This window comes from Filicampus tigris, chromosome 13 (genome assembly GCF_054856515.1).
Source record: "Filicampus tigris isolate MCC_2025a chromosome 13, RoL_Ftig_1.0, whole genome shotgun sequence".
Taxonomy (NCBI): Eukaryota; Metazoa; Chordata; class Actinopteri; order Syngnathiformes; family Syngnathidae; genus Filicampus; species Filicampus tigris.
This window is the reverse complement of record NC_141229.1, coordinates 17370737-17385685: the sequence shown is the minus strand read 5'-3', so window position 1 is coordinate 17385685 and position 14949 is coordinate 17370737. Positions and strand designations below refer to the sequence as shown.

The 14949-nt window shown below is 39.3% G+C and overlaps 1 protein-coding gene across 1 annotated transcript in view; it reads left to right on the top strand.

The window, feature by feature from the left end:
* babam2 (BRISC and BRCA1 A complex member 2) overlaps positions 1–14949 on the top strand; it is a 91487-nt gene that overhangs the window by 22035 nt on the left and 54503 nt on the right. Inside the window, exons 5-6 of the mRNA XM_086050415.1 lie at positions 2074–2268; positions 3272–3346. Coding sequence (XP_085906541.1) covers positions 2074–2268; positions 3272–3346 — 270 coding nt within the window. The remainder of the gene's footprint in view (positions 1–2073; positions 2269–3271; positions 3347–14949) is intronic.

Below are 14949 nucleotides of genomic sequence, written 5' to 3'. Positions count from 1 at the left end.
GTTCTGATTTCTCTCTACAATGTTATGTTGTAGGATCAAGTCTGCCTTTTCATTGGCTTTGGCCTACTTGCCGGAGCTCTTCAATACTCCCCCCCTTCCTGCTCCACCTCTGATCCCGCCTCTCCTCCTCAGTGAAGATCCACTGATATTGTATGTCACAATGCTGACACAGCACTTCTTTAGTCTCTCCTCCGTTTCTGCATGCTCCTGCCCCGGGGCACTGACCGCCTGTTTTGGACAATGCCCATCCTTGTTTGCATCACCTCCTCATTTCGGGAATCCCGGCATTGCTGGTAACCACTGGTGGATCAGGACGATGAAGTCACTGTCTCTGTTTAGCCTGCCCTTGCCATTGCAAGGGAGTTAAGTCACTTCAGAACAATGGATGCTTTCTTTCTTGGTCTAATATGGGACGCGAGGCCGACAGGAAGACATAGTCAGTCAGTTGTTGAGACAAGCTAACCTAGGTCAACACTGTCACCAACACCTTTGTGTAATACATATTCATTCATTCATTCGCAGATTAAACTTACTTTCATTTTAGAAGTGAAAAGTCTATCTCAGTTCTAATTCACTTATTTATTTTAACCTCTATCACATGACAATAGAGTTATTGGAAAGGGTGGAGTCTTTTTGAAAGCCGCTAAAAACTATATGTTGTGAGCACAATTTTCCTCACGCAGCGCAACACATTGTTTTACAGGTGTGCCTTAGGCTCCCCCCTTATGAGTGTAAAGGGGAGGGACAGAGTTTGAGATGGTCCGAGAACCAGCCAGTATTTTGTGACCCCTTTTTGCCTTATGCAGTGCAACACATCTCCTTCACATAGAGTTGATCAGTTGTACTATGCATCCACGAGCATCACCCCATTTTGCAGCATGACAATGCACTGCCCTATGCTGCAAGGATCTCTACAGAATTAATGGGAGGTGAAAACATCCCAGTTTATGCATAGCCATCATACTCACCAGACATGACTCATATTGAGAATGTTTGCGATGCTCTGGTTTGGTGTGTAAGTGTGTTCAAGTTCCTGTCAGTATCCCATCAATTTTGCAAAGCCACTGAGGGGGAGTGGACCAACACTCCACAGGTCACAATGAATAACCTGATCAACTATGTGAAGGAGTTTTTTTCCTAATGGGTTAGGAAAATGGTTTCACACTAGATACTGACTGGTTTTGTCTCCCCCGCCCTCCCACGTATCATGCGCGTACACATATACGCACGCACAAAAAATAGTTGACTTTTACACATTTTTTTTTTTGGGGGGGGGCACTTTATCCAGCCAAGTAAGGCAATTGAGAACAGATTCTCATTTGCAATGCCGACTGGGCTTTCTGACCCCTGTGCACCCAAATACAGTAAAACTGCACATTTGGGAGTGGCCTTTTATTGTGGCCAGCCTAAGGAACACCTGTGCAAAAGCATGCTGTCTAATCAGCATCTTGCCACATCAGCAAAGGGGAGGCATTCATTAACATGGCATATTTAGACAGAATTTAGACATATTTATGAACAAAATTTGAGTTAATAGGCCATTTGTGTATTAAAACATTTTTTAGATCTTACAGTTCTGCTCATGAAAAATGTGAGCAAAGGTGCTGTATTTAATTTTTTTGTTCACTGGTATATATCCATTGCACACTGTTTTCCAGCCTCTTCTTTCATTGCCTTATGTGGTGAACAAAGTGTCCTCTTCAAGAAATATAAAAAGGTGCCATTCTTTTTACATCAAAACATAAGACTAACTGTTTTCAGTTCTGAAAAGAAAATGTAACCATAGAATATAATTGAAGGCCTTATATTCCCCTTGTCAAGCGTGGCTGTTTGGAAGTGAGTTGAGTAATCTATCTCTACTTTTTTCCATTACTGTGCCCTTCTAAATAAACCAGTAGATCCAGTAGATGTTGTTGGACTTGAAGGTCTGCACTCCACCAAAACGTGTCTGTTGTATCTCTTCTGAAAAGAGCTTATGCCTAACATTGAAATGGGTAAAAAAAGATTCCCATCCAAATCAATGTTCAGATTCAGAATATTGAGGTGGTTTCAATTTTCAAATGTCTCCCTCAGCATTTGGTCCAGTGGGATGCTGGCAACCCAGACAGTTTGCTCCAGCTTGTTAAGGAGCTCATCCAGCAATACCACCACTACCAATGTCAGCGCCTCCGTGAAAGCTCCAGACTTCTCTTTGAGTATGACAGCCTGCTGGAGGATCCTAACTATGGCCGTAATATGGAGATATATGCCGGACACAAGAACAGCTGGGTAAGGACATTTTGCGCCGCAGAACGGAAGCTCACACACAACTTAGTATCCATTCGCCAGACTCAAGAACAGCTGGGTAAGGAATATTTACACAGCACATTTAAGCACAAACACACCGAGCATTCATTTGACACAGTCACAATAGGTTTAACTGATTCTGTTTGTTTGTTTTCACGGCTAGTGAAATTATTACAGATCGAGGTGAACAGTCACCCAGACACCAAATTTACTACTTCCTTTGGCATCTATTTACATACAAGCTACTCATGCTCATGAAGAATATAATGATTAATGAACATTGTTGTTCTTGTTGCACATTGCCCAAATTCAATAGACTTTTTTGAAATAAGTTGTTAAAAATGTGGTGAATGGTGTAATTTATGAAATTGAAAATCACATATATTACTTCCACCGTATGCACTCTGTGTCTATGGTAACATGACTGAAATACGGTCGAAAAAGAAAGAAAATGTTTTTTAAATTTGTACTGCGTTCACTTACCAATATGTTAGCAATTTCTGAACAGGTTTTAGCGCTATTTGAAAGGGCTCTGTTAGACGTCCTGTGTAAATGCAAGTCAAACCACTTATAAATTGCAGCATTTTGAGTATTTTTCCATTTTCTTGAGCTCACGTGAAGCACAGCAGTCATGAATAAAGGAGCTGATTTCACGACCCAAATTTTTTTCCCCTGCAGATTATTTTCCACATCTTGGGTAAACTCAAACAAACTTAAATTGCCCTTTAATTAATTAATCAAGCAAATAACCACCACCTGTAGTGGGTGCCTGTATAACAGTATGCATTCCATACATTGTTCAAAGCCAGCCAGACCTTTCATCTTTCCTCCTCAGTTTGATTATGTGATACCAGCAAAAGGGCCTTATTGAACCACATCTCACAAAGCTAGGCACAAGTGCGACAATGCCTTATACCGCTAGCCTGCTAGGTCACATACATCTCTTTGTGTCACATTGTAAAATTCTCCATTTCATGTCTTACAGACAGGGGAGTTTTCAGCTCGCTTTCTTTTGAAACTCCCTGTGGACTTCAGCAACATCCCAATCTATCTACTCAAGGTAATTAATTAAGCATCTTTGCAACTATTGACTCGTGATCATTTAACACACATTCGTCACATCCTCAAGACGTTATTCAAACGTGGTGCGATACGACTTGTTGTTTCCACATACCGTAAGTGTGTCCATATGTTTTAAACGGGTGAAACTGGTGAAAGTCGGTTGGATTTGTTTAAAATTAATTTCATGCCGTGTGTACGTGGACTCCAGTCTTAAGGGGCTGTGAGCTGACTAATCAGCCAGCCGTCACTCCTGATCTGCTCTGAACTGCGTGGTGTCTGGAGGCTTCTTTACTCAATCTCCCTCTCTCGCTCTCTGTCTCTAGTTCTCTCTCTCTCTGTCTCTAGCTGTCTCGCTCTCTCTCCCGCTCTCCCTCACGACCCCCCCCCCCGTCTCATTTTTTTTCTGTCTTCTTCCTTACCCTGGTTCTCACTCTTTGCCACTTGTCCTGTCCTGTCTTTGCCCGTATGATGCCGGAGGCTATGGCTCTCTGGCCGTGATCAGCATGGCGCACGGCGTTTGTTTCGGGAATTGATGCTAAACATATGGCATATAGCTGCAATCATCAGTCTCACATTGCCCTTTGTCTAGGTCTCTCAGACCCGAAGCCGTGTTACGATCTGGTTCTCGCTGTCCCTCACGTTCATCTTGGCAGGCTTTGAGGGATAATCATAATTTCATCATTTAGAGATGGATCGCTGCTCCTGAAAAAGTGTTATTTTTTTCTACCTGCATATTCTAATGAAAGTTTCGAGGCTCATCCTTGCTGACAACTCTGTTGGTGGCATTTTTTTTTTTTTTTTTTTTCAAATTAGCTGTCACAGTACATTCAACAGGTTTCAGTGAAAAACACACTTGGTTGTCATAAAAGTGCTAGATGTGATATTTAGATATTTAGTAATTAAGTAAATCTTATTTGAATGCACAGTCCTGCCTGTTTTATTGCAGAAACACTCAAATGCATTGTAGTGCTGTATTTGTCAATGCTGGCATACGTAGTTTTAAAGACTTGGAAATTAATAATGAGCCTCGACTCGCATAGTGTAGAGTAATAAAAATCAGCCTACATACTGTCCACCTACGCAACATATAGAGAACTGGATAATGCGGCAGATATATTGGACTTCACTGAAAGCTTAGACCAAAAATGCATGAGCTGAATATTTACATTTGCGTGACAGTTATCATGCAATTAGTTTTGTCAGTGTAAATGCTGTGTGCGGTCAGTTAATTTTCCGCGCTACACATCTCATCGCATGTAATACCACATAATTGGCGCCATATATTGGTGATGATGTTTTAAGACAGTTGTGCAGTCTTGTTGTACACATTTTTTACAGCAGTCATTTCACAATTGAATAAAAAAAGGTTTTGCCTGTGGATGGAAAGAGAAGACAGATTTCTGCTTTACTGTGAAGTTGATACATTGTCCACAAAAGCCACTGATGCCAGAAAATCCTAAACACAGTTTAATTTAGTTATAATGGCAATAGACTCATTTGTTCAAGGCATACGTTTGCATCTGTGCCAACAATAGTTGTAATTCTGCATTTCAAGCCTCCAAAATGTTTTTCTCTGTGAATAGCACTTAACACCAAGGTTATTATTGTTCAGGGAAATGAACAAAATAATGAGCACTAAAACAGGGAGGGTAAGCATTTTTGTTAACGAAATAAAATAAAACGAAAGTGGTTTTAAACAACTAATTGAAACGACATTTTCTGTTTACAAAACCAATTAAGAACAATTTTAATTACACCGTAAATGTTGCTCATTTTTGTCTTTGTCAATTAATTTCATACATAAGCTTTTTAGGGTTCATTTTAAATTAATTTTGGCATTAATTTTACAACAACCTTTGTCCATCCATTATCGATACCGCTTATCCTCACAAGGGTCGCGGGGCGTGCTGGAGCCTATCCCAGCTGTCTTTGGGCAGTAGGCGGGGGACACCCTGAATTGGTTGCCAGCCAATCGCAGGGCACACAGAGACAAACATTCGCACTCACAGTCACACCTAGGGGCAATTTAGAGAGTCCAATCAACTTACCATGCATGTTTTTGGAATGTGGGAGGAAACTGGAGTACCCGGAGAAAACCCACGCAGGCACGGGGAGAACATGCAAACTCTACACAGGGAGGCCGGAGCCAGGATCGGACCCACGACCTCTGAACTGTGAGGCGGACGTGCTAACCAGTCGACCACCGTGCCGCCAACAACCTTTGTATTGATCTTAAAAAATTACGAGAGTAACTCAGAATATTCGATAACAAAAAAGGCAGAAGCAAAATATCTGCCTCGAGGCTATGTTTCAAGACTGTCCTGTCTCAAGAATAACTTGCTATTTTTTGCTTAATAAAAAAAATGGCATGGCCATTATACATATACAAGCTATAGAAGCTTAAAGAGAATTCAACCCAAACATTTTTTTCAAGAATATTTTCTATGCATGCCCACTATTTGAACACTGTATTACGATTAATATTTTGCATTTGTAGAATATGAGTTAACTCATTCACTGCAAGGCACTTTCAGACCCTCTTTTACACTAACGTTTGAAAAAAAAAAAAAAAAAGACCAAAATATAAGTTCCTGGGATTGAATGGCTGGACTGTGAAAAGACAAATTCATCAATGGCAGTGAATGAGTTAAGCAGCAAAATCCACACATTTTTGTCCATCTCAGTGGACAAGAAGAAAAGAAAAAGAAAAACTATAACTCCATCATTTTGTCACTTCTGTCGACTGAAAATGACATCACACATGCACAGGGCTCAGATAATGACCAATCATTGTTATGCTCCAAACCTATTGTACCAGTGCTGTTGAATATTATACAGTAGCTGTAGTTGATTTCGTTGTTTATTGTTCATCTGTTTTTAAAATTGCATTTTTTTTTCTTCATTACACAATTGTTATTGTGCCCTTTTTTAACCTCACACTTAACAAATGCCTGTATTAAGAAATATAGCAAATACAATCAAATTAAAACCAAGCCTTTTCAAAAAATACAAATCAATAACTTGCAAACCCACGTTTATAGCTAATATAAACTGAATTTGCAAATCAAAAGTCACAGAAAAATAAAAACTATAACTCTAGTGAAAAATCCCAAACTATTATAACCCTGCTTAACAATTCAGCAACATGATGAATAGCCATTTACTATAGGTAGAGGTCAGACAGTTGACCTTGTTTTAAATCCACCTCTCATCAAGTTTGTGGATGTCCTTGCTGGAGGACAGTGGGTTTGCCAATAAAGCAGAAATATGTTTAGACAGAGGCAACCTTGCACAGGTAGTGATTGCTTAGCTCTGGCTAGCGGCCTCAGAGCTGTGGAGGACATCCACTACCTGGAGCGAAGCATTTGTGTGGTTCGCCCTCACTACAGTGGACATGTTTACCTTCCTGTGTCTACTGGAAAGCCGTGGGCTGGGGGAACGATGCTAGTTGGTTGACTTATTATTTTAAGGCGGGCAGCCTGTCATGGCCAAAATGAAATAGTTGGGAGGATATAGAGAGCAGAAATGAAGGAAGGCTAGTCAAAAGCACACAATGTATGGTGGCAGTTTTCTTCGTTTTGAAAGAGCATGTGGGCCTTTTGGGTATTGTTGCAGTGTTTCATTCTTTTATTGTACCTCAACCTCTGGGTTGCAGGCATTTTTGGTGTTTTACAAATTCGGTTTTTATTTATCTGTTCCTTCAATACAGTTGTGCTATACAGTATCTGTCTTATAAGGTGATTGTTGACAAATATGATTGTCACCTGAAAACCCATTTGGCCTATTTCACTAATAAATGCGTAGAAATGTTCTCACTAAGTTAGATTTGTGACACTTGGGCACCAGCCAATTTTCTTAGTGGCGTTTGATTGTGAATCAGTATTCATTCTAATTGTCGGGTTTATATTTACAATCTGCAGTCTGCATAAACCACTATCCCCCTGTAAAAGGACCTCCATCCATTTGATGCATTAAATCAAGATGGCGTAGAGGTTTCAAATTGAGAGAGATGTCCCCAAAAATTAAAAGAAGTTTCACAACGTTGAAATGTTAGGATATCATGCTAGAGGCTAGGAAGACGACACTTTTAAAGCATTGGCATTTTAAAGCACGTCCAAGCCAAACAAAATGTTACATGGGCCTCTATCATAGAGGCTGTCCTGTCAGTGCAGTGTCACTTGAGGTCCACACCGTGGCTCAGAGGTAGAAAAAGTGGTTTAACAGGATGCCACATTTAAGTGGAAGTCAACCCCAAATTTTGCTTTACAAGAAAATGTCCTATGCGGCCCCACTAGTCTAAACACAGCGTTCTGATTAATATTGCGTTTGTGGAATATGAGTTAAGCAGTGAAATCCACCCATTTTTACCCATCTCAGGGGGCGGCCTTTTTGCCACTTCTGTCGACTGGAAATGACATCACAGTTACTCAGGGCTCAGGTAACATCACGGCTCAGCTGTTTTCTGAAGCTTATAAGCTTATCTGACGCCATTCCTTATAGAAGGATTTAACCTAAGGCACAAAAAAATGTGCTCGGCTCGGTAAAGAGATCAATGATAATCAATCATTTAAGTCGATAAAACTCAATGCCGGAGTCCGGACTCAAGTACTAGAAGTCCTGATTCAGTCAACTCATTAGCATATTCATCGTTTCAGTTAATATTATTATTTTTGTAAAATAAGATTAATGTAGTCTCAATAAATAGTGCAGCTTCGGTAAAAGGTGCATGGTTAACTTTGGCGAAACTGATCCTTCATTCATTGTGCGTAGGCATGGTCGGGGCAGGTTCTAAATTTGTTCACAGTGTAACAACAAATTCAAATAGGACGATTGACGAATCATCGATTTGTGTGTCTAATGTTCATATGCACAGTTAAGCACAAATTTGTGCGTACACACTGTTTGTAAATGTGGCCCGCTGACTGACCAAATCAGAATACATTTTTGACCTAAGGGCACAATCAGGTGACATTAACAAACACCGTACCGAGTATTTTTAACAAGCAAGAGGTGGGGGATGAGCTTAATTGCCTGAGGGAGGATCTGTTGGGTCTTCTAAAAAATCTGTCATCCCCGGTGCAGGCGGCAGCTTGTTGCTCGTTATGTCCATAATGTGAGAGGAGTCCACGCTCATAAATTTAGCCGCTGAAACATCGGACCAAAGCAGCATTCTGTTCATCATGCGCGTAAGCTAGGAGGACATAATAATTCTAGCATTGTCCATGCGTCGTGTGGCTCACAAGCGAACGAGCACCATGTCTGCTGCACTTTCTGGTCTACTCATTGTTCAAAGTGTATTTTGTGCCATCAAAAGACCATCCGGCGCTGCATCTTTCACATCAAAAGTATTATTTCATAGTATTGGCTGGAAACAATATGGCTTCATTGTTTCAGGATTAATGCTATAGATACATTCCATTCAGCGTAGCTGTGTGTGTATATTTTTGTACAGTCTAGTGCAAAGTTGACACACATATGACGGTAGTCTAGTGACGTGTTTAAAGAACATTGCATCCAGACATAATATTTTTGAAATTGTTTTTAAAGTTATTAAATGTACATTAAAAATAAAGAAGTTATCTAATTAAATATAGAAAAAATATTAACCTTTTACTGCAAATGTACATGTGTGAAGTATTCTGAGGATAGTTGGTTCAGAAAAGGGATGGATATTTTTCCTTTTAAATTTTACATTTCAGTTAAAGGTTTGGTTGAATCCAATTTCAGGACATGTCAACATTATAATTGTTTAACAACTTTTCCCAGATGAAAATTCACGAAAACATGAAAAAAAAAATTGTTGTGATTCCCTACACTTGCCCGACTGCCGTTCCAGAGTCGGGCAGTTGACATAAAATCGTTATTAACTGTAGAGGGAATTTTTTACTCATTCACTGCCATTGACAGATTTATTTGTCTTTTCACAGTCCAGCCATTCAATCCCAGGAACTTATTTATATTTTTTCTTCTTTTTTTTTTCAAACATTAGGGTAGAAGAGGGTCTGTAAATGTCTGGCAGTAAATAAGTTAAGTGGCATTTTTGGATCATTGATTGACATGTAAGTGAAACAGAGGAATAGCATTGAACTAAGTGAAATAGTTGGCTTGCTTTTTGGTGATTCAATCCTGAGGTTTGACTGTACTGCCAAATATGTTTTGTTTTTGATATTTTTTATAATGTGACCAATGTTTGGATTATCACCAAAAAGCGATGGGAAATATTTACTCATCATTAAATGATTCAAAAATTACATTAAAAACTTGCACACGAACAGACGAACCCCACATAGATAAAACCTCCATGGTGGTGGTAAAACAAAAAGAAGACCAAATCTATCATAGCATTAGACCTACTGCCCACCATAAATGTCTTTTTTTTTTCTGTATTATCTATGTTTGAAAATGTGTGCTCTCCTTTCTTGACATTATGCAATATATCATCTGGTATGTACAACATGCTACTGAATGTCCAGATGGATCAGTGTGGCGTGACAGCACGTTCATGTTGGTACCCTCTGCTCTGCTTCATTTGAGCTTTTTTTCCCCCCACAAGCACTGACCCATGCCACCAGCTCCAAAGATATTGGTCTGTGTATGTGGCAAGTGTACAGTATACAGCTGATATTGATAGGATATTGGAGGTCACCCGCATCTTATAGTTTTATATTGTGGTATAGAAAAAAAGATATCAATATAAAAAAAAATCTTACTATACCTTATTTTTATTTTGTCAGGTTAGTGTTGTCATGACATCCATATTTTGACTTTGATACTATGCCCGCATAAAGTCCATCGACACCGGTACTGAAACGATACCATGGCAAAAACGTAATCGTCAGTAATGTAGTGGAATAATAGCTGATAGCTGAACAACTTAAAGTTATTGTTATTGTATTAATTTAAAAAAAATGTGGGTAAAAAAAAATAATTTTGAACAAATCCAAGCACTTTCAAACAATTGAACATGAAACATTTTCAAACATGTCTGGTAATTTTATATAGAGTATATAGAGCACGTACAAAAGTCTTAAGGTACCAAAAAAACTTTGTTGTTTACTATTTAAGATTTTATTGATTACTTAATCTTTGACATCCCAACCACTAATACAGGGAAAACTTGCAGAATGGAGAATCGAAGCCCTGTCAAGTGATTACACCAGTCAACATATTTTTACCAATTTTTTTAATCAGCGATGCTGGTAAACTTTTTCTAGATGAATCTTTGGTGCTAATTCTGAATCTGACCTCATTTTTTCCCAAAATGTGTTTAGGGACATATAAAGCCATTTCTGATTAAAATTCGCTGTTGACCAGTGTTATGTATTTGTGACACAGACAGACCAGATTGTAAATAAGTAAAATAGCAAAGTATTTTCACCGCCATCATTCATCCTAGGTAAGCATTTATCGATTAACCACACAGGTTATGTACTGTAAATGATTCCAAATGATAACGCAAGTATTAAAGTACAAGCATCTACCTGGCATGAGTGAACCAAGAAAGATCCACCTGCTTTGACATACACAATAAACATGTTTCTGAATTTTAAGCTGGTGATTAATTTGAGACCCTAATGGCTACTGACCGTACTATATACATTTTGTGTTTTACAGCTGTATTTAACAGTATTGATAATTTCACATATACCTGTGGATGAAATAAATAAGCACGCAGTCTCTATCACCAAAATGCACTGAGCGGATATGGAGTACGCCGGCACATCAGTGGATAGGGCGATTAAAGAATCTAGCTCAAAATCCTTTCTAAAAAGCAAAGAGTGCTAGTTAAGTCAATAGCTCTAAATGTGGCAAACTACAGATTTAGACTCAGATTTTTTTTTTAATCATGTTCCAGGCATTCCTTCTGAGAAGAATTTAACCTGACGTGAAGAAATGCATGAGCAGTAAAACGGCCTGATCGATTTAAGTTGGTAAATTGGTGCTAGTCCTGTCGGCGAGTGCCTGGAGCTACTTGGTGGCCCAACAGTCGCATGGTGGCTCCGCCACTTTTGCCTTCTATCATTGTTTTTGTGCGACTTGGACACCGACACACTGGTCGCCAGACCCTCCTGACACAAAGTTGGAGTGCTTGGGCTGTAATTTTTTTTCCAAAGTAACAATACTTAAAAATGATGGTATCGAGTCAGTTTTGTCAGCTAAATATCACGTTGCAATGCAATTACCTCAGGTGACTGAAGCTATTATTGACACATGGATGTCAAGAGTTAACTGATGAGTCCATTTGAACGACATTGCTAATTCATACAGCAGCATTAAAGTATTTGAACGGTGTAATTTAAGTATGAAGTCTTACGGGATTTTCTATTCTGTTCTACTACTCGTTTGCAGATAGCTTCTACTATGGCATTCAGCACTCAAGTAGACATGGTTGTTCAAGTTTGTTGTATGCGTCCATATCTATTTTGGAATGTTAGATGACTTATTTGTTCTGCCTAGTTTCACTGCATTTGTTCATTGCACATAAACACAGGTTTCCAAGTCTGGTCCTCGGGAGCCCCTATCCAGCCCATTTAGGTGTTTCCCTAGTTTCAACACACCGCATTCAAATGCGGGATTGTTAACAGGCTTGTGCAAGACTTACTGATGAGCTGATCGTTTGAATCAGGTGTGTTGGAGCAGGGAAACATCTAAAACAGGCTGGATAGGGGCACCCGAGGACCGGACTTGGAGACACATGAATTGTAGTATAGCAATTAACTGCAATATTGTTCATTTTGACAGTCAAAAACGCCCTCCTATCTGTAGCCGAGTATATAAATGCCCCAACCGTTGGCACTAATTTCACAGAAACTTGGCACTTGTTTATTTCTTTCATGGTACTTTGTTGCCAGAGTACATGGAACACACAAGCACAGAGTGAGCATGAAAAACTTGACTTGGAAGGTTGGGATTCAAACCCACAAACCTTTTGCTGTGCTAACCACGATGATGCTGTACTGCTCCAAACATTGGATTCAATCCCTGAACCCAACCCAAACCTCCTTGCCTTGAGGCACATGTGCGAAGCGCTTTGCTGTCTCCTCTATAAACACTGTTTCAAAATTTTACAAAGCTCTTAACTGAACTCTATATGATTCTACACCAGCACAGTAATAAGTGTAATATACACCGAAAATGTGATTTTATCTCTAAAGAACATCTGTGTGTGATCTACTCACAAGCGATAATGATCGTGGTTTTGGAGAACTGCATTCAAATATTTGAGTTATTCCACCTCCATTAATATTAGAAGCGTTTATTTGAGTAATTAACTTCTTGAGGTTATTTTAAGTCCAATTTATGTTTGTACATCTTTTACTCAGCAACTGGTGTCGCACCCACAGGCCAAAACTGACCCGAGGGGAGCGTTGCATAGGCACTGCCTCTTTTTGGTCTGGTCAAATTGCATGGTTCACCAAAGAATTTGCATCAAATTATTTTTACCCTGATTAATTTTGATTTTACATTCTCCTGATGTTCACAATCCTCCTCTGTAACACCTTACAAATGGGGTGAAAAGAAACAAACAAATGGTACTCCTAAATTGTTCTTGATCATTCTCTGTTTACTAATGCTGTTGTTAGCTCACCAGAAGGGGAGAGAGTGCATCCATTTTCCCCAGTGGTCACAGTGAAGAAACTAATGACAGATTGAGGGTATTTATAGGCTCGTCAAGGGAGTGTAGGGGACAAGCGTGTTGCAATTTGACTGGCAGTGCAGTGTTAGGCTTTATACTATCTCAACGGTTTAATTTCTTGACTTTAATGGAATTGATTTAGTTTATTCAAGTCTATCCAACAGTGTATGTTTAGCATATGAACAAAAATAGTAGTACACCTATACAAACTTAAAATAGCCATGTCTATAGACTTTTTTCCCCTTTTCGCAGGTACAGGAGAGACAGTTTCCACTATTCATGGAAGACTCCGAGTTTATAGTGTCTGTGGGAACATTTGTAAGATCAAACAAAGATCACTGAGTAATGGATGAGTAGTTGTGTCTCAAGTTCGTTCACACCAAACCTTTTCAGCTATGTTTGAATGGACCTTACCTTACATATTGGGGGTGTTGGGAGTTGATATACTACCTAAGGACCATGGAATGTTTTTGTTGCTCAAGTGCAGTACAATCAAATGGCTTTTACATGTTTAACTTGACGAACCATATACTATACAGTAATGTAGTATAAGGCATACAGTATAAGGTATATAGTGTATTCCTTTTCTCTCTTTATGTTGCACAATTCCTTAATGGTGCACTCATATAGAGGATTGCGATGAATGCTTTTTGTTCTGTGTAATTCCGTTTAGACACATCAAAATGGAAACACTTAAACCTTTTAACTGTTCTGACTGTATCAATGTTCAGTAGGATGTTAAGGGTTCAAACGGTATGTGTGACAACTAGCATGAGGTCAGAGGATTAATGCAGGGGATTGATCAAGTGGGGTGTTGTACTCTGATCATCCCCAACCCACTCCTTACGTGTATTTTTTTAAATAGTTAATAGTGTATGCTCCCAAAGAAAAAAAAATACTCAATCAAGTTTTCGAGAACAATGGACAAGTAATGAATTAATGCAACACATCCCCATTCTCTAGTGCTTCAATTGTTCAGGGACAAGGGTGAGCATGTCTCATCTCACAGCTGGGGTGGAGCTGGGGTACACACCAGACTGGTTACCAGTCAATCACAGGCCTCTGAAAGACCAACAACCATTCACACTCATATTCACACTTATGAGCAATTTAGAGAGTTCAGTAAACATACCAGACTTGTTTTTGGTAGGCTTTACACGATCAGGATTTTGGAGCTGATCACCGATCAGTGAATTAAAAAAAAACAAAAAAAAAAACGTAACCGATCCAATGAGAAGATGGTCCAATCTATTTAAGCAACTTGTTTATTGACTTTACGTCAACACCTGCTATTCGCAGGCGATTGAGTTCACGATTGGTCCGTGAATAGCCAAAATGTGCGTACAATTGACATCCATTGAAAAGTATTAGGAAAAAGTACCAACAATTAAGCCCTAAAAATTCTCTCCAAAACGCTGATAAACATATGACAATACATGAAAAATGGAGGGAAAACACGATCAACAAATTATGACATTACAACCATCACCGATTTTGCATAGAAATCCAAAGTATCTGCTGATCCTATCCAGCTGATCAGATCTGTGTTATGTCTAGTTTTTGGAATATGGGAGGACGCCAAAGTAAATGGGGAAAACCCACATCAAGCATGAGGAAAATACTGAAACTCAACACAGGAAGCCCCAAGCCCCAGAACCTCTCCACTGTGTGCCAAATTTTGTATCGTGCCACACATAATGAATTTAATGGTTAAACATGTAATGCTTTTTTTGCTATAGATTGCTGCATTGTTCATGTTTTTGGTAGATGGCTTTGTAAAACATCAACTGCAAGCCCAATTGTTTGCAGCTGCGGTTACCCTGCCTTTCCGGTTGCCACATAATTGTCACATCTTTCTCAACTACCCATGCAGCTTTCGTTGTTGTGGTTTTCTGTCCAGATTTTGTCCCACTTTGTCTGACAGTTGAGCTTTTGGAGAAGTCACGGCTGAAGATAGCCTATTT